Here is a 20822-nt window from a genome sequence, read left to right as displayed (position 1 = left end):
TCCTATTGGGTCTCCTCTCATCATTCAACCTCTGTTTTCCCTTGTCAGCAGGAGCACTATACGGCTTCGGACGACTCTGCTGTCCCTTGCTCCTTCGATCACTCATCACCTTGTAATGAGCTTTCGTGTCCTCCTCATAGATCCTGCAGCTACTAACCAATTCAGAGAAGTTTCTGATCTTCTGATACCCAATGACTCTCTTGATGTCAGCTCTCAAGCCATTCTCAAACTTTATACATTTGGAGAATTCAGCTGTCTCCGCAGTATAGTGAGGGTAGAACTTAGCAAGTTCCACAAACTTTGCAGCATACTCTGTGACAAACATGTCACCCTACTTCAGCTCCAGAAATTCAATCTCTTTCTTTCCTCGGACATCTTCCGGGAAGTACCTATTCAGGAATTCTCTCCTGAACACAACCCAGGTTACTGCAGCTCCATCCTGTTCCAACACAGGTAGCAAACTTACCCACCAATCATCTGCCTCCTCAGCTAATATGTGCGTTCCGAACCGCACCTTTTGCACCTCTGAGCACTGCATGACCCTGAAAATACTTTCCACATCCTTTAGCCACTTCTGGGCACCGTCAGGATCATACCTTCCTTTGAATACTGGTGGATGATTCCTCAAAAAGGTCTCCAGCATCCTCACCTCACCGTTATCAGCTCCAGCCTGCGGTTGCTGTTGAACAGCTTGACCTACAGCCTCAAGTGCAGCAGCAATAGCAACATCATTACGACCAGCCATCTTAAGATTCTTCATAAGAAACAACAAATCAGAACAACAAGAAACAACATTAGAGTTGACACTCTATCCTAGGTGGTTCAACACGACTCTACTACTAGGCTGGACGGATCAACCATGCTCTGATACCATTTGTAACACCCCGTTACCCAAAACAATTAAATAATAAATAAACATGCATCAGAGTAATTCCCAAACGGGCATGTCACCCTACTAATTCAAAATTTCTTAAATAGTATATAAAACTATTTAATAAACAACCAACTTTAATCATTTCATTAAAACCTTGCAACGGAATATTTTCAACATTTAAATAACATCAACATCCAACATATTAATTCTCCAATAATTAAATCTTGGCATAAAAGCCTTAACAACATAAATTCAACAACCATAGGGCTACATCAGCAATATTCAAAAATTGATACATAGGAATAAAGGTGACATTAAATCCCATCCCACGTATCAGAGCCCTAGACACTTTGAGCCACCACCTACTACTCAGGATCACCTACAAGTTACCCATAGGAAGGACAACATTTTCAAGCAGAAGGGGTGAGATTCACAACAAAAATATAGATAAATAATTCATCAACTTGAATCTAACACCCTATCATAATAATATTTTCATCAACATATATAATAACATCATTTATCAACATCAACAACATTCGGTAATTAAAACCAATAACTGCAACTCATGCAACACTCGACACCTCCATTAAGACTCCTCTAATATGCATGTGGTACCATAATCAGGGCCGAAGCCCTCACCGCTAATTGAATGGTTAAAAGATTCATTTTCAGGACATAAGTCCACACCGCTAAACACCGCTTTGAACAACTAGTGTTCCACCGCTTTGAACGACAAGGCGTTCCAGGGCTGAAGCCCTCCCGCTTTTATGCTTATGCAACTAACTCCACTGGTGTATATCTACATACAACTCCAACAATGCATATGTATTTATATGACTCACCACTCCTTAATGCAACATCATGTATAACTTAATTAAATAGAAGCATACATCCCAGTCAACAACAAACCATTATAATCAATTCAATCATTCCAGAAAATGTACAATTTAATCATAATCATGCTTAAACACCAATACCAATCAACATTAATCAATTAAACACAAACAGCTCAGAAAACTGGGCAACTCGCCTCGTGAGTACTTCTACTCGCTATGGCGAGCACAAGAAAAAAGGCTGCTCGCCGTGGCGAACTCAAGGCGAACTCAAAACAGGTGCTCTCGGGAGTTTTGACATTTTTCTCACTAAAACCTCATTTTAAGTTCCCTATTCATCTTTTTAATCTGAAAATTGTCTCAGACCTCTCTAAAATCATCTAGGTACTTAAAACTATCCATTTTACAGCTTATAACGACACGTCAAAAATCATGATCTCACATGCACTTGCTCGCCGTGGCGAGTGGTTCTGCTCGCAAGGCGAGCCATGAAGATTGCTCACCCGTGAGGAGGGAAGGTCTACTTGCCTAGGCGAGCGATGAATATCAGCACGACCAGAACCCAGAATTTTACCCAAAATCCCAATTTTCTCAATTCCACTCCCCAAATCAGTTTACAGATATGAAACTAAATGTTGTATGCAACCAGAACCTATTTCTAACATCAAAACAACAGTCTCTGCACTCAAACCCACTAATTCAACATAAACCTAAAATTCCCAATTTTCTACCAAAACCTGTTAAACTCAAAAATCAGAATTTAGAATCTATACTAATGAAGCAAACCTCACCCTTACCTTAGAATTGCAGAAAGAAATGCACATGAATTGATGAACTTTGCTCTACTTGCTCTTCTCTCCCTTTTTCCCAAAACTGACAGTTTTCACGTAAAAACGTTTTCTGACTTTTTCTCTTTTCTTAACTCCCAAAAAGTAACTTCCCTTTTCTTTTCATTAAACTCCCCTTAATTCTATTAAATATTAATTAACTCCCCACACTCCAAAATAATACTAATTTCTCACTTAATCTAATTATTATTAAATTAAACTATATAATAAAATATATCACACCACATAAATCACCAGTATTATTTAAAATCATATAAAAGACTCTAAATAAATCCAAAATAAATAAATTAACGACTAGGGCGTTACAGCAAGAACATTCAACATGGCCTAGATCTATGGGACAGAGTTCATGAATATGATGCAAGGTCAGCTGCGGAAGACTTCACATCGGTCCTTACAAGGAAGCAGAAACAGAAAATTAAAGTGCAACAAGTCTTGGCTAAGCAACCCCCTAAAACCCGTGCTCGGGGTGATAATCATCAGACTGCTCAATGAATTTCCTCCATTGGAATGTTAGAGGTATCGGTAATTATGATACTCAGATTTCTTTAAAAATTTATATATGTCTCATAAACTTGTTCTGATTTTTTTGCGGACCTAGCATGGGTCATTCAGTGCAAGGATTGGTTTAGTTGTCTTCTCTCCCTAATGAGTGAATACTTTAGGGATAGATGTGGTTTACCCAATTACAGATTACCATAATCTGTTTTATGGTGTTTTTTGTTGTTTTTTTTTTCTTGCTTTCTGTTTTCTCTTTGGAGGGTTTTGGCCTAGTCCCCCCTCCTTTGTATTTATTTTTCCCTTTTTTTTTTTTTTGAACAAGCCAAAATGAAATATATATTACCACAAACGTAATTGTTACAGCACAAGGCGTGCTAAACAATCACGGAAGAAAACAAAACCCTGTCAAGAATACACAAGTTATCAACCGATGCCCATACAAACCAAAGGGCTCGACCACCAATTATGAATACCATAGCTAAAAACAACATTACTAGCTTTTAACCACCACAAAGAAGATGATTTTACTTTGTCTAACATTTGTGATAAAGAACTCTGCATGTTTCTAAAAACTATATCATTCCGCTCATTCCATAAAACCCAAAAACACTGAAGCCAAATCAAATGGAAGAATGATCGACGTGATTTCAAACTACCAGCATACTGAATAAATTGCAAAAAATGATTCGTCATAGACTGAGAATCAACGCCTACAACCCCCAGCCGCTCCCGCACCAAAGACCATAAGGCACCAAAAAATGGACAAGACAAAAACAAATGATTTACATCTTCATCATGCCCATAACCGGAAACACACAACCGCCCCTCCATAGAAATAATGCCACGGTTTGCCAAATTTCCTTTCGTAGGTAAGCCGTTCCTCAAAAGCTGCCAAGCAAGAATAGATACTTTTAGAGGTACCTGTTTATGCCAAATTAAATCCATAGAAGAATGTAACTGAGGCTGTTCCTGGGATGTCAGCATGTCATACACCCCACAGACTGAGTAACCACCTCCCTGATCCGGTAACCACAACCATCTATCGGAAACAGATTCCTGCAAAGAAACTGTCAGTAATAAAGCCCTACACTCCTCTACTAGGTCCTCGTCCCACGCCCATAACCGATGACGCCACTGCCACGCCTCACCACCAACCTCCACCCCCAATAAAAACATATTTCTAACCGTGATTACTTTGTTGACGGCCAAATCATATAACCGTCTAAAGCGCTCACGAAACGGAACATCACCACACCAACAATCCCGCCAAAAATCAGTATCGGAACCATCCCCCACCCTCCTCCTGACACAACCCGAAAACCAACCCTCCCCACCCTCATCTATCCCGTCTCTAATCCTGACTATCTCCCTCACACCATACCTAGCCACCAACACCTTACGCCATAACCCTTCCCTCTCCACTAACAAACGCCTACACCATTTTCCTAACAAGGCTAAATTAAACTCTCTTAACCTTCTAACACCCAACCCTCCATACTCCTTTTTGAGACTCAGAATTCCAACCAATCCAAACTATTTTTCTTTTATCCTCACTCCCCCCCCAAAAAAAATTTAATTAACAGAGATTCAATGGAAGAGATTATACCTGGCGGAGCTTTGAAAAACGAAATTTTCCCCTTTTTTTAATAAAATTTTTAGAGTTTGGCGGCATAGGATGGAGATTTCTCGGAGTGCCAACCTAGTTGGGATGTCGATGTTGCCTCTTGATGTCTGTCCATTCTCCTTGCTTATAAAAAAAATAAAAATACTTATGCACCGTAAAAAAAAAATATTAAGATTTTTGTTCTAAAATAAAAAATTCAAAAAACATTAAAAAATTCCGAAATTAGAAAAATATTCAGATTTTTTTCCAAAAAATTTTAAATAGATAAAAATTCAGATTTTTATCCAAATATGTTTTCTAAAATAATAACTTTGAAAAAATATTAAAAATTTTCCGAAATTAAAAAATATTTAGATTTTTTTCCAAAATTTTATAAATCGAAAAAAAATTAAGATTTTTCTTCTAAAATTAAAATTCATAAAAAAATTAAAAAATTTCCGAAATTAGAAAAATATTCAGATTTTTTTCCAAATATTGATTTCTAAAATAAAAAATTTCCGAAATTAAAAAATTAGTAAAATATTCAGATTTTTTTCCAAAAATTTTAAAATAGATAAAAATTCAGATTTTTATCCAAATATTGTTTTCTAAAATAAAATTTTCTGAAAAAACATTAAAAAATTTATGTAATTAAAAATTGTTCAGATTTTTTTCCAAAATTTTTTAAATCGAAAAAAAAATTAAGATTTTTCTTCTGAAATAAAAATTAAAAAATTTCCAAAATTAGAAAATTATTCAGATTTTTTTCCAAATATTGATTTCTAGAATAAAAAAATTAAGAAAATCGTTGAAAAAATACCAAAATTAAAAATAATTCAGATTTTTTTTCTTAAATAAGAAAGATTCAGAAAAAAAAAATTCCAAAATTTAAAAAATTTCCTAAATTTTTAAAATTGAAAAAATTCAATAGAATAGATGAGTTGGATGGAAAATTTTGATATAGAAAAAAATTCATTTGAAAATAAAAAAAAATGTAAAAAAATTATTTTTATATTTAATGGTTTAAAATAATTAAGATTTTTGTTCCATGTCTTTTTTATCATATTAATTTAAAAAATTGTTTTAACATGCAGAATAATTTTCAACTTGAATGTTTTTTCATCCTTGACTTATAGCTTTTTCTTTAAGTCTTCTATAAATAATTTCTAAATTACTTTTATTTAATTTTTTTTTTGCTATCAGTTATCACAAAGTTTTATTTCTTTTTTAACAAAAGATAATATTATATTTATTATAAAAAAAAGATATAATCTTACTATAATTACAATTTCTAGTCTCTCTTTTTATAGAAAAAGAAAAAAGTGCATATGAACTAAATCTGAGATATTATTATTTTTGACCAAAAATCATAGATTTATAATTATAAATACAATAGAATAAAATAGTGTTTGTATCGATCTGGAACTTCTCTCCTCACCTCTCGCTATGCCGTTCATCATCGAATCTGCATGGCAGGTTCTCTTCCTTATTTCCAAATCACTACATGCATTTTATTTTTATTATTATTCTTTTTTTTTTCTTTATTATTCATTTTGATGAAATGGAATTTGGATTATTTTATTATTTGGATTTTCACTTGAAGAGTACCTGAGTGAGTTAAAATTAGTGATGTTAATCACAAATCATAGAAAATAACGGGTTTTCTGTTTCGTTTTTTTTTTTTTTTTTTTTCCTGCAGTACCTGATTACAAATTTCAGTGACTTTCAATTGGCATGTTTCGGAACTTTCTTTCTGCATGAAACTGTTTTCTTTTTATTTGGGCTTCCATTTATTTGGCTTGAGAGGACAGGATGGCTCTCAAACTACAAAATTCAGGTTTACCGATTTTCAATTTCATCGCCACCTTAAACTTTATTACTATTATTTTTGTATTTCAATCTAGATTAACCTAGGGTTGTCAATCATAGATTTTCAAAAATAATGGTTTGTTCAAATTCCACAATGCTACAATGATATAGCGCCGATATTTGACAACACTTAGTATTAAATGAACAATAGTGATTTGCTCAAATTCCGCTACGCTATAGCGGTTATTTGACAATACTAAGTTAGCCACTTTACTTCTTCCCCATCTTTCCTTTTAAAGGACTTATGGCACGTTTGAAGGACAAACTTATCGTCATACTTTTATAATCATTAGAGCAATTCCATTTCCTTGATATCAATCATTCAAGGAGAGATGTATTATCATTATACTATATGAGTATAGTATGATCATTATGTAAGATTTTATTGCTAATTCTCACTTTCATGTAGGCAAAAATTAACAGCCCTGAAACTAAGGAGAGATGTATTATTCGCTTATTGGTGTTACATTTTGGAGTCAATCTACCTGCGATGATTTTTTCATATCCTGTTTTCAAATACATGGGCATGCATAGTAGCCTTCCTCTGCCGTCCTGGTACTTTCAGGTTTCTTTAGAAACTAGTTCGCTTATGAGTTTCATGATGGGAACTTTTCCTATAAACATTTAGAATACATCTTTCTATGAAGATTTCTTAGAAAGACTTGCTTTCCATTTCGCAGGAGAGTAGTTTTAACGCAGATAATATTTTACTTCATTTTGGAGGATTTTTTATTCTACTGGGAACATAGGATAATGCACACAAAATGGTTGTACAAACACGTACATAGAGTTCATCACGAGTAAGTTTTATACATGTTCTACAATTATCAATGAGCTGTGAAGTGGTTTTGGGTTTTTCTTGAAGTTCAAAGATTTTTAACTATGTTGTGAAGGTATGCCACACCATTTGGACTGACTTCTGAATATGGTCATCCTGCGGAGATTTTATTCCTTGGATTTCCGACCATGCTTGGTCCTGCTATCACTGGTCCTCACTTGATTACTCTTTGGCTATATACGGTTCTTAGAGTCCTCGAGACAGTTGAGGCACATTGCGGTTATCATTTCCCATGGAGCCCCTCAAACTTCTTACCACTTTATGGAGGGTGAGTTTCCTTTTCCTTTACTTTACTTGACATCAACCTATTAGTTTCGGTTATTTTGATTATTTCTCTATAGTTAAAATTTATATCTCCATTTCCAGAGCCGATTTTCATGACTATCATCATCGTGTGTTGTACACCAAGTCTGGAAACTATTCATCAACCTTTACATACATGGACCGGTAAGTTTTTTTTATCATATTCCTCTTAATAAGATCAGCTAAGTAACATTGGACTGGACTCACTACTGTTGTTATAACCTCATATTCACAGTCATGTGATCTCAGCCTTCCTGATCTTAATCTGACGGTTTGTATTTTGACTTTACAAAACATATCCAAAAATAAAGTCACAACATAAACTGTCAGATCGAAATCATACTGTCTAGGTCAGCAGCATGAATGCACGATGACTCGTAATCTATTTCCTAGTAACGTGGGTTTATAAATTGGATATCCCGCTTGTTAAACAGACACTGATATGTGATATTTTTGTCCATTATAATAGGATATTTGGAACTGATATAGGATACAGAAAGTTGAAAGCATTAAAGAACACTGGAGTTGAATACAGTAGCGAACAAAGGAAACAGTGAGGAAGGGAACAAATTGTAGATATCTAGAACCATTGAAAAGGTTGATTACCAAACTTTAAGGGAAATTTTGAAAATTGTCTTGTCTTGTTGTGTAATTTGGTAGCTGTTATTGTCGACAACATATGGATTGTTTTGGACATGCATGCCCTTTAATCTAGAAAAGTTTATTGTGCATCTATTTTGTTGATTACAATTCTTTCTTGGCAAACAGTGACTATTTTGGATTTAAACCAGTTGAATGAAATGAAAGAGACGATTCATATGCATGTTAGATACCTCTCCCAATTTGAGCTTTAATATTGTTCTAGATTTGCATTGTAAGAAGAGAATAAATTTATTTTAGAATTGACATTCTTTTGAGAGTACTACATCCTAAGGGTCTGTTTGGGAGAGGATTTTGGAAGGGTTTTGGAGGACTAAGATTAATTGATTTTAAATGTCTGTTTGTGATCATATAATACTTCGACCACACTTAATTGATTTTAAACATAATAAATGATCATATAATACTTCGACCACACTTAATTGATTTTAAATAAGCATTTTATAATGTCTATAATTTATTTTTTTTGGTTACAAAGCTAATAAAAGAAACAGAAAGCAGGAAAATTAAGCTCTTAGAAAACAAGTTCCCATAGCGTCTTCTTTTATAATGTCTATAATTTAAAAGAGAAAAGTAAGATCTCTCCAAAACTAAAATCAACAAACCAATTTTTTTTTTTATTTTTTTTGAGGAATCAACAAACCAATTTCTTTCGGTTTAAAATGACAAATTGGACCAAGCCAAGAACAAGTTAATTTCCAGTGCCACTTCGTCTCATGTGAACAACCTCAGCACTACTATTTTGAGAGTTCATATTTAAACCTAGTTTTTTCTATGCAGCGCTAAGGGTAACAAGTTGGTTTGATTTAAGTTTGTGATGGAAAATAATCCAAACCACTAGAAAAAGATCGGTTTTGTTAGATTCAAAAATATTTTCTCTCATGAATTTCAAACTAAATTGATGAAGAACATGTTGGTTTGATATGGTTCTTTTGTTTTTACATTTTGTTTAATTTTGATTTTGTTCGAATCCGAACGTAGAAAATAATCGAGCCAACTTAACTGGTTCGAATTTGTTCATCAAAACATTAGTTTGATTCTTGTATACCTATTCAGCACGATAAACACATGTAACAAACCTAAGATATCTGGTAGTTTGTCTTGACGCCTATGCATATAAGAGACATCTAGTGTTCCAAAAATATGTACAATATTTTCTCCTCCATACCCGCATATTTTTATAAACTTCTAGATTAATAAATCCGATTGAAGAGAAGATGGTGAAGATACATATATTAAAAGTTTCAGAATGAGACATTTCGTTTGAACAATGAAGCACAATAGATTATTGACATTGCTCCACTTGCAAGATTGGAAGCAATCAGATTACTTCTATCCTATGCGGTAAATCATGCCATAATATTATATCAAATGGATGTAAAGAGTGTATTTCTCAATAGAGTGATATCGGAAGAAGTATTTGTCAAGCAACCACCTGGTTTTGAGGATCTGAAGCAACCTGACCATGTTTATAAGCTTAAGAAATCATTATATGGTCTTAAACAAGATCCTAGAGCCTGGTATGATAAACTAAGTAATTTGTCAAATTGAATAAGTTATTTTAGCTTATTCAAATAAAAGTTAACGACTAATAATATATAATCCTACTATCGAACTATTCCACATCAGGCTAAGGCCCATTATGGTTAGACTTAAGTATGATATAAGACCCGAGATCAGGCAATACCATAGGATGAACACGCTCTACATCCCACTAGATAATGATCCGGACTAGCAGATCCTGAGGTTCCAATCCAGGTCCAATGATAGAAGACCACCTAGTTGGTCGCATATGTCCATCAAGGACAACTTTTCCATATGAATACTTGAGAACCAAGACCCTAGTTAAACTGAATTTTTAGCCGCACTCTCTCTTGAACCATTTACCGACTTGGGCTTCGGGAGCATGTGCAAGTACACATCACCCTCTTTCGATAGAGAGGACTCATGACAGACTGTGGCGGATGACGAAAAGCTCAATCTCTATATATAATGAATCTCAATCCAACAAATCATCTTCTTTGGTCCAACCGGATCAAAAAGAATAACGATATATAATCTCTTACTTATAAATGTTAACCCGTCTCTCTATACTTAAGCTAATTTTTCCCTCCACTCTTTTGCATTTAATGTTTATCTAAAGTAAAATAAAATTATGTTCCTAATTATATGCTATTTTTTTGGAAATCTCTTACTTATGAATGTTAACCCGTCTCGTTGTACTCAACCTAATTTTAACCTAATTTTTTCCTCCACACTTTTGCATTTAATGTTTATCTAAAATAAATAAAATTATGTTCCTAATTATATGCTATTTTTTTGGAAATCTCTTACTTATGAATGTTAACCCGTCTCGCTATCTCTTACTTATAAATGTTAATCCGTCTCGCTATACTTAAAATAATTTTAACCTAATATTATAAAATACTATGTGACAATTATGACATTTATCTAAACTATTTTGTTTTCTATTACCATCAAATATTGCCTTCGATATGACCCGTTCGTTGATGGTCTAGTTAATATAAGTATTATGGAATATTCTTTTGTTGATAGAATATCATGAAATATATTGACAATGTAGTAAATCTAACAACTAATTAACTCATCAAAAATGGAAGACCTACTTTTATTTTATATATAAAAAAAAAAATATAAAGTTGAATGTCTTGTGTAAGAAAACAATGATGCAAGCTATAAAATTAAACACGACAAAAGTTTTATTTTAAATACACAAGTGTTAATAAATTAGTTGTTAGGTTAATCAGTGATCGAATTCAATCTCTTTTCTATATATATCTTTTTAGTGTCGCTTAGCTCACCAACTTATTTGCCTGAACAAATTTGACAAAAGTTAGATTATATCATAATACTCCAATAATGTTTTATATATTAACTAACCCTAAAATCAGAGTCTATATAATGTCAACATTCATGATTCCATATCTATCACTTGAGCACTAGAGGGCCACTCTAGTACTTCCATTTCCACTCTTCCAAATAACTCATCAATATGGCAGCAGAAGTTTCAAGCATTGATCCTACTAATATTACTATTCCAACTCATACAAATGCTTGGTTCTACTCTGAACATGGAAAGGCTTTAGATATTCTAAAGTTACATCCAAATTGGTCCATACCTCAACTCAAAGATGATCAAGTCCTCATCAAGGTTGTTGCTGCTTCCCTTAATCCTGTTGATTACAAGAGGATGCATGCCTTGTTCAAGGACACTGACCCTCATCTACCTGTATGCTAATTTTTTTTCTTTAATTAAAAGTTAAGTTTAGAAGGATTAAATAAGTAAATGGTCCCAGTAATATATCAACATTTGATTTTAGTCCATCTAAAATATTTCTTAGAATTTTGGTCCCTCTAAGGAAAAAGCCTAAGAAATATTTTAGGAGAAAAGTAATTTATTATATATGTCTATACAATATGACCAGTAAAAGAAGTTTTTCTGTCTTTGATTTTATTTTTCAAAATTGGGATTAGTTAAATTTTGACAAAATCATTTTTTTTTAAGGAGACATGATTTTTCTTAAGATTTTTAAGTTTTTTTTACCATTTAATTTTTTTAGTTATTTAACTATAAAAGTTTGGGGAATTTCAGATATTAAAAATGTAAGTTTTTTTTTAAACAAGATATTAAAAATGTAAGTTATTTGGTGTTTAAATTTAACAATTAAATAACTTAAATGATCTAAGTAGTATGAAAAGAAACATAAAACTAACTTGTGACAATTAAATATCTTCAAAAATGGTGTAATTTAAATGTAATTCACAGAACTAACTTATTAATTATTAAATAACTTATTAAAGGATCTCTGCTATAATTTAGCTTAAATATATTTTACTATTTAAACGACTATACAGATTGGATTTTGACCCCAAGACTCCTATACCATTTTCAGAGGTCATTGAAGCTTTTTCCTACTTAGAGACTTCAAGAGCCACCGGAAAAGTGGTCATTTATTCCATTCCATGAAACCAATGATCTATTGTGAAAAGTGATAGCAACGGTCACTTTAACACATATTATCTCGGATCACTATTATGAGTAAATATTTCTTTTTGACTTTTATTAAATAATTGATATATCTCGTTTGTAATATAAATAAGATACATTACATATTTAATGAATCTGAAAAAGAAAAAAAAAATTGTTTCTCGTAATGGCGACAGGAGGGAGTATTTTTCAACATTCTCTTATATTGAGTAGAATATATATGTATCTCACAACAAACTTGAGACTATAATACGTTTTTAAAATAGTTTAAATTACACATATGATTCATCATGCATCAATTTATTGACTCTCTCCTCAGCAAGAGTCGCAAACTAAAATGTTATTGCTCTAACATCAAAAACTCTTTGCAAAGTAAGTATACCATATTCCAATCAATTTATATTCTATTTTTCATCGACTATTATGTACTTAGGATTCAGTAGCAACTTATTGCAATGTTGGCTGGTTCTAGATATTATGATAGCGACAAATATGTAAATTCAAAAATCCTTAACTATTTCACTGCACTGAAACAAAAAATAAATAAAAATAAATAAGAGGGTGTTGAAAGCAATTCAAGTGTGTAGCTAAATAGTGTAGGTGACCAAAAAAAATCAAATTTATCGAAATTGGTGCCCCCTTTCTCTTATTTTTATCATATATCCATTTTCTCTCTCATCTCTCAAACCTCGATCCACAATTCAACTCCGCAACTATATATAAATCCATCAAGTATAATCCTTAATAATCCAGAATCAATCAATGGCATTACGCAGAGGAACATTGGTCAGAGTCATCATTCTAGGTGACAGTGGGTATGTATGTAACCTTCACTTAGGGTTTTTGTTCCCTCTTTTCGTTTTCTCTAATTTAATTTTTTCTTTTTTCTTGGGGTCGGAAAAACTTCATTGATGAGTCAGTATCCTTTGCAATTTCTCATTTCGTACCTTATTTAATTATTACTTATCTATTTTTTTCAAGCGGTGTTTATTTTCTTTGCTTAATTTGCAAGATTTTGGTATACGTAGTTTTTATTTAAATTAAGATATAAATTATTTACTGAAAAAATAATTATTTATTGATATAGTGGCCATCCTTCCATTCTTATATCAGACGTTGTTCAGGTTTGACAACTATGATGAAGATATTTATAAAATACCATGTTCCATAACACTTTTTTCAATCTGACTTATGAATTCAATATTTAATGATCCTTTGCATGTTCTCAACCTATTCCAGAGGTTGCTATTCCAACAGATGAACAAAGGGTTGGATGTGCATTTTGGTCCAAGTTTCTCTCTAAGGCATGGCATTGTCAAAAGTTCTTCATGTTCTTTTTGGAAAGAGAACATGAAATGCTTGACGAAATCGTGTTTTCCCTTGGTTTTGTTAGGCCAGTAATTTAGGCCCACTTTACTTTCAAAAAACCTTTCAATTTTTACTTTCTATACATCTTTATACCTTAAATGGAGGAGATGCAAACTTTTGGTGTAGCTTTTTTCTTTCAATTTTACTCTTAATATAAACTATTTTATTTAAATAATTATTATTTTTGAAATTAAATTATCTTATGCTAAAAATATCTATTTTTTTTATTCCTATAAAATATACCTATATTTTATATAAAAATTTGAAGTATTTCCGTAACATTTATTCCTTTCGATTTTACCCTTCACTTAAACTTTTCAATTTTGCAACTTTATCCTTTAAAATCATTCCATTAATTTAGTTTTTTAAATAATCAAAAAATGTTCACAACATATATTTACCAATATAAACGGAAAGACAAACACATTAGTGTTCGTCCTGACACTATTGTTTATTTTAAATTGGTAACATGGGTATGGAATACTTATGTAGTGAACAACTGTAACACCCTGTTTTCCCAACGTGAAAATTTCATTTATTTAATCAGAGTAATTAACAAAAACGGAATGTCACACTTCTTTTCTTAAAATCATAAACTGAATAAATAACTATTTATCCTTTAAAATTCAATAACTAAAAAGTCTTTAATACTTCGCAGCGGACATTATTCAATAATCAAAACAGTCTTTGGCACAAGGCCTCATCATTAATATCTCATACAAATTCGATCAACATCTTATTCATGAAAATTCTTTAAGCAATACGTAAGGAATAGAAAGACAACATTAAAATTCTCATCCCGTTACGTATCAGAGCACCTAAAGACACACGTGAGAGCTAATCCACTCACAACAGCAACTTAAACTCGATCACCTGCAAGTTACTCATACGAAGAGCAACATTTTCAAGCAGAAGGGGTGAGATTTCACAAAACAATAATATCAAGCATATAATTCAATAATTATATTTAACAACACAAATAACTTCATCTATTATTAATAATAATTCTTCATGTATAATTCTTAACAGTACAACCAACTTCTATTATCATTTACTTCATATTTACCACATTATAACATAATCATATAACACGTATTAACCAAATCATAACAACATAGATCATCACATCATACTCATAGTTCATATATAACATAACAACATCTTAATTAATTCATATATAACATAACAACATCATTAATTCATAATAATAATTATTCATCAAACATCTCATTATCATTTCATGAATAAAAGACAACTTATCAACTTAACATAAACATCATCAAGTACATTTAACATCTCATAGATAATATCATGTAATCATCATCTCCCTATAATAATAATCATATACGACACAACATAATCATCATCTTATAATATATAACAACAACATATTTATCATTTTATATTAATATAACAACACGTACTAACACCATAATCAACATCATAAATCTTCAACATAAACATCTTAAACATAATCATCTTAAACAATAGCATCTTTGATAAACAATTACCAAGTAATTACAACGTTCGATCATCATCAATAACATAACATAATATTCACTTAATAATAATTAATCATATATGGAACAACATGTTCATCACTTTATAATAATATAACAACAACGTATTCATCATCTTATGAAAACATAACAACAACATATTCATAGCATTCACTTAATAATAATTAATCATATATAGTACAACATATCCATCACTTAATAGTAACAATTATATACAAACAACATCATAACAACTTAACAATATCATAATCAATATGTTAAACAACGTAGCAACGTAACAATATCATAATCAACATGTTAAACAACATAGCAATATCATAATCAATATAGCAACGTAACAATATCATAATCAACATTTTAAACAACATAGCAACATAACAATATCATAATCAACATGTTAAACAACATAGCAATATCATAATCAATATGTTAAACAACATAGCAACATCTTAGTCATCATCATATAATTCACATCATAAACATCGTATAATCTTCGTAGGTACTTCTTTAACAACACATAGGTAGAAGACAACTCGACAACTCATAGATGATAATTCATCGACAACTTAACAACTCATGGATGATAATTCATCAACAACGACCTTGACTCGACAAATGCGACAATGCAACTTAGACGCTTATATGCATGTGATACCAATCGTCATCATAAGTATTAATATACTTTCATCGTGCAGAGGACAAAGCTCCTAAAACGTGCGGAGGACAAAACTCCTAATCGTGCGGAGCACAAAGCTCCTAAATGTGGTGAGGACAAAGCTCAATGAAATGCTATGCATGGACTCTTAACAACAAAACACCGTAATCATCGTAATCAACATATTATCATGCATCCAATAATTTGGAGCTAAACGTCATCAACTTATTCATACTCATGCAACTTAGTTAAATAACAATTGCAGCATAATCAAATCACATCAAGTTAAATAACAAATCATTCTCGAAAGTTTCTTGATCATTCAACAACAATTCAAGTAGGTATAATTCAATCCATAATTCACTTCTTAATCATTTAACAATTCATTTTAACAACATCTTGATCATTCAATAATATTTCGAGTAATGCATTTAATCATTAAATCACATTACAAACAACTTAGCAGTTCATAACAGCAACAGAAACAGCACAAGCAATTCACAACATAACAATATTAATATGAAGTATCAACAACTTAAACATCATACATCTTCCACATAAGTCATATAAATATTTCACATAACAAACAATAGCAACATAGGCGACATGTAAACATCTCAAGATATAACAATATCAAATGATAATCAACAACAACTCATGCAACTTAGTTTAACAACAATTGCAGCATAATCAATTCATATCAAGCTTAATAACAATTCATTTCAACATCTTGATCATTCAATAATATTTCAAGTAATGCATTTAATCATTAATTCACAGTATATAATATTTTCTCATTAATCATATCATCAAAGTAAATCATATTCATCACAACAACAAAATAGCATCAATCAATAATGATAATCATCATATATAACAATTACAAATGCACGTCATCAACATCTCAATCATCAAACATAATTCATGCAATATATATCTAATTATATAACATTATAAATATCATCAAATCATCTTAATCTTATTATATAATATCATCAAATCATCTTAATCATTATCTATGGTCTAAGGACAGTTTCTACATCTTTTTAACAAGTTTCCCCGTTTATTCATTAATTCTACAATTTTAACCTACTTTTCAATTCCTCAAAAACTCATCCTACATCATGTTAAACCTAACCATTGATTCACATACTTAATAGAATTGCAAAGTTAGTCTCACCCTTACCTTGGATTGATCGACGAAGAACTATACCGCTTTCTCTTCTTTAAAATGACATTAAATGTAAGAGGGATTATACTCTTAAGAACACTTTTAAGTCCGAAGGGACAGAAAGGAGTAGAAAAAGAAGAAAGACTCATCAACACAAGTCAAAAGAGGGAGAGAAGAGAAGAAAAGCACAGGAAGCATCAACTGTGAATTTCGGTGTGTAGAATGCACTGTGTGAGTTCTCTATTTATAGAGATAATTTACAACTAATAAGTGAGAAACTTTGGAAACAAGTAATGCACCTATTAGATCTAGTAATTAAATATATCAATTGAGTACCAAAATATATTATATTAAGTACAAAAATATATTATCTAGTACAAAAATATATTAGATTGCCTACCAAAATCTCAATATTCTATTCTAATATATATATATAAAATATTTATGTAACAAATAACAATTATATCTCTATAACATATATATATATTTCTACACCAAATAAGAAATATATTTCTACATCAAATCATGTGTATTTCTACAACAAATAACATTTATTTCTATAACAAATCACATTTATTTCTGCAACAAATCATATGTATTTCTATCACAAATAACATTTATATTTCTAATCCAAATAACACATATATATATATATTTCTAAATCAAATAACATATATATTTCGAAATCAAATAACATATATTTTTAAATCAAATAACATTTATATTTCTAAACCAAATAACATATATATTTCTAAATCAAATGACATTTATATTTCTAAACCAAATAACATATATATATTTCTAAATCAAATAGCATATATATTATACTAATAAATACCAACATATATCATAACAAAATATCACTCATCAAAATAAATCATATAAATCATACAAATAATATAAGTATATCTTAAATTATTGGGTGAAAAAAAAGAGTTTCATTTCTCATAAAAAAGGGTCATGCATTTGTTAAGATGTAAAACAAATATATAAATTTTATGGATAATGAAAAATATTACAAAATCTCATGGCAAGAAAAGCAAGAATGAACCATCTATAAAGCTTAGCCGAAGTGATTTCCATCAAACCGAATTGTGCGACCATCGGCTTAATGGTTTAAACAAATGATCATTTGTTATTCTTGCAATTCTTGCTAATCTACATTTATAAAATTTTGCAACTCCCAAACCTGTCATGAATGTAGAAAATTAATTTATTACCTATTTTATATAAATAGAAACTCAAATCTTAAATCATTTCACTCACGTGACAAAGTCTCGTTCTTTAAGATGACAATCACTTATCATAATTCTCTTTTTCTCCTTTCATATCTCACACTCTCCTCTCTCTTCTCCATCAACATAGTCATTGATCGTCATCATCTCTTTATTCAATATTGCATTACAACATTGCACTCAAGGCTGAAAAATACTTTTATTTTTATTAAAAATATATATCCACTCTGGGATGAAAATGGGGCGGGGAGACCTGAATCTATCGGGGACAAGAATGAGATTCAATTTCTCATCCCCGTTGAATATGGGTAGCGTAACGGGTAAATAAATAATTGTAGAATATGGGGACGGAGAAGGTGAAACTCGTTTCTACCCTGCCTCATTGCCATGCCTAGAGTCTAGTCAGTGGACCATTTGATCTCCATTAAGCTATTTAACAAAAAAGTAAAATAAAAGACAGGTTACCACTGGATCAAGCTAAGAGAGAAGCAAAGGTTACACGTGAATAAATTATTAGTAAGATCAAGTGATTTTTTTTAAGAAGCTAAAACAAAATTATATATATCCAAATGATTAACAAACACTTAAGAGTTTAGTTTGTTAGTTTGGATAAACTTCACTTTAGTTAGTTACAAGAGACTTACTCTATAAGTCATTGTATATATATTTGCTTGTAACTCAATCATTTGTGTGTGAATAAAATTTTCAATTCAATACTCTCTCCCTTCAACTAACTTCAACCACCATAACCAACTTCATCTTCTCCATTGAAACCCTAGTTTTGTTTTGCTTGCACCACAAGAAACCTAACGCTGTGCTAATAGGGAGTTACTCTAAGCCTATGTATATTGAAAATAGAAGAAATCCACTCAAAATTACATGATGCTTTAACTAATGCAAGTCAATTCTTTTATCAAATTAATAGGCAATAGTGGTTATAAGGTATCCACAAAATAAATTTCCAACCATGACTGTATTTTGGTCAAAAATTATTTAATTTATTATTACTGATACTCATAATCTTTTTTTTGAAGACATAAAAATGGGATATATTAACAACGGCAGTGAAACACCTAAGTACAAGATGTACTAAAAGTGCCATCCCTAGAAATAGTCAACCATACAATGAAGAGTCAATGTGCTAGTCGGTTGATACCCAAACATAATAAAGGGTCCGACCACCGTCTTTGTGAACCGTACATAAAGTTGGCCTTCTTAGCCTTTAGCCACCACAAAGAGTGATATTTAACTTTTTCTACTAGTTGTTCCATGGTGGTTTGGATATTATTATAGAGTCTATTATTACGTTCATAATCTAATAAATAGATCCTCGCAAAAAGAAATATATAATAAAATAGGCGGTGCTAAATTAAACTAAAATAATTTTAATTAATTTTTTTGGAGTGAAAAATAAAATAAATATTGTATTAATTAAATAATTAGAAGCACGTATTATCTATAAAATTTGAAAACTTATAAAATAATATCATCGCTCGCAAGAATAAAACACCTTAAGGTTAAATTATAATAAAATAATTTAACATAAAAATGAGATAAATACCTGGATCTTACATAACAGACTGACATACTTAAGAGACATTTGATAATGATTCTATAATTTTATGAAGGGTTTTTAAAAAAGATAAATATAAATATTATGTATTTATCTTTTAATGACTTTGTCCTTCAAATAAACTTTAAAAATATCGTAAACTTTAGAGTTTTATCCATATATTTCTCTCTTTGTATCTAAACAATAGCACATGACTTGATCTCTTTATAGTGTATAAATTCCATGGTCTTATAATATTACTTGTCAAAAAAAATGATCTTATAATATTGAGTAAATAGTTTTATCTTTTTAAAAACCCTTAAAATTATAGAATCATTATCTTTTTTAAACATAAATTTGTCTTGTTCATAACGAAACCTATAAATACGATGAAAATTCATTTATTTTTTGGAAAACGATTGCACAACATATTCTAGGATTGATTTCTAGTTTGATCCTTCTTTTAATAATTAAAACTAGATTTACAGTTTATCAAAAACACTTGTAAACACTTATATCATTTCATTTTCACCATCTTGTAGTACAAAATAATAATTTGAAGAACTATGAAACTAGGAAGAAAAAAACAATTATTCAGTGCAAGAACAAAGACTAAACTACAGCAAGTAAATTATTCCAAGATAAGCACTATTGTTTCCAAGTACAAGAGGTACTTCATCTTAGTGGTATGTTTCAAATCACTGTACAAAAACCTTTACGACACCTAATATTCACCCCATGTACTTTTTGACAATCTTTATCAGATATACAAGCCCAAGGGTTATTGTTTTTAGGATTATTGTTCTGGTTAGAATTAAATATTGTTATGAGAAGAAATATGAAAAGAAAAAGTAAAAATATCATAAACTTTAGAGTTTTATCCATATATTTCTCTCTTTGCATCTAATAACATAAGACTTGATCTCTTTATAGTGTATAAATTTCATGGTCTTATAATAATGACTAAGTAGTTTTATCTT

The 20822-nt window shown here is 30.9% G+C and overlaps 2 protein-coding genes across 3 annotated transcripts; one reads left to right on the top strand and one right to left on the bottom strand.

The window, feature by feature from the left end:
- Positions 1–3482: 3482 nt before the first annotated feature.
- On the bottom strand, positions 3483–4235 carry LOC120575986 (uncharacterized). Its single transcript, XM_039826931.1, has one exon. The coding sequence runs from the start codon at positions 4233–4235 to the stop codon at positions 3483–3485; it is 753 nt and encodes a 250-aa protein (XP_039682865.1).
- A 1873-nt stretch (positions 4236–6108) lies between these two features.
- LOC120575921 (methylsterol monooxygenase 2-2) lies at positions 6109–8495 on the top strand. 2 transcript variants are annotated; one of them, XM_039826803.1, is made up of 7 exons: positions 6109–6138; positions 6362–6499; positions 6941–7086; positions 7212–7331; positions 7425–7637; positions 7736–7816; positions 8142–8495. In XM_039826803.1, exons 1-7 carry the CDS (start codon positions 6109–6111, stop codon positions 8227–8229), a joined length of 816 nt encoding a protein of 271 aa, XP_039682737.1. In that variant the 3' UTR covers positions 8230–8495. The 2 variants fall into 2 exon arrangements, with proteins under 2 accessions (XP_039682737.1, XP_039682736.1); XM_039826802.1 differs by having other exon boundaries at positions 7682–7816.
- Positions 8496–20822: the final 12327 nt, after the last annotated feature.

The sequence above is a fragment of the Medicago truncatula genome, chromosome 6 (genome assembly GCF_003473485.1).
Source record: "Medicago truncatula cultivar Jemalong A17 chromosome 6, MtrunA17r5.0-ANR, whole genome shotgun sequence".
Classification (NCBI taxonomy): domain Eukaryota; kingdom Viridiplantae; phylum Streptophyta; class Magnoliopsida; order Fabales; family Fabaceae; genus Medicago; species Medicago truncatula.
The sequence above is the reverse complement of the archived record's forward strand: the minus strand, read 5'-3'. Positions and strand labels throughout refer to the sequence as shown.

What these genes read in the sequence shown, in the direction of transcription:
- LOC120575921 (XM_039826802.1), top strand. Translation starts at nt 6,109, where the DNA reads ATGCCGTTCATCATCGAATCTGCATGGCAG. An exon ending in GTACATAGAGTTCATCACGA is followed by an intron (nt 7,332 to 7,424) that starts GTAAGTTTTATA and finishes TATGTTGTGAAG; the next exon opens with GTATGCCACACCATTTGGAC. An exon ending in ACCTTTACATACATGGACCG is followed by an intron (nt 7,817 to 8,141) that starts GTAAGTTTTTTT and finishes CCATTATAATAG; the next exon opens with GATATTTGGAACTGATATAG.
- LOC120575986 (XM_039826931.1), bottom strand. Translation starts at nt 4,235, where the DNA reads ATGTTTTTATTGGGGGTGGAGGTTGGTGGTGAGGCGTGGCAGTGGCGT.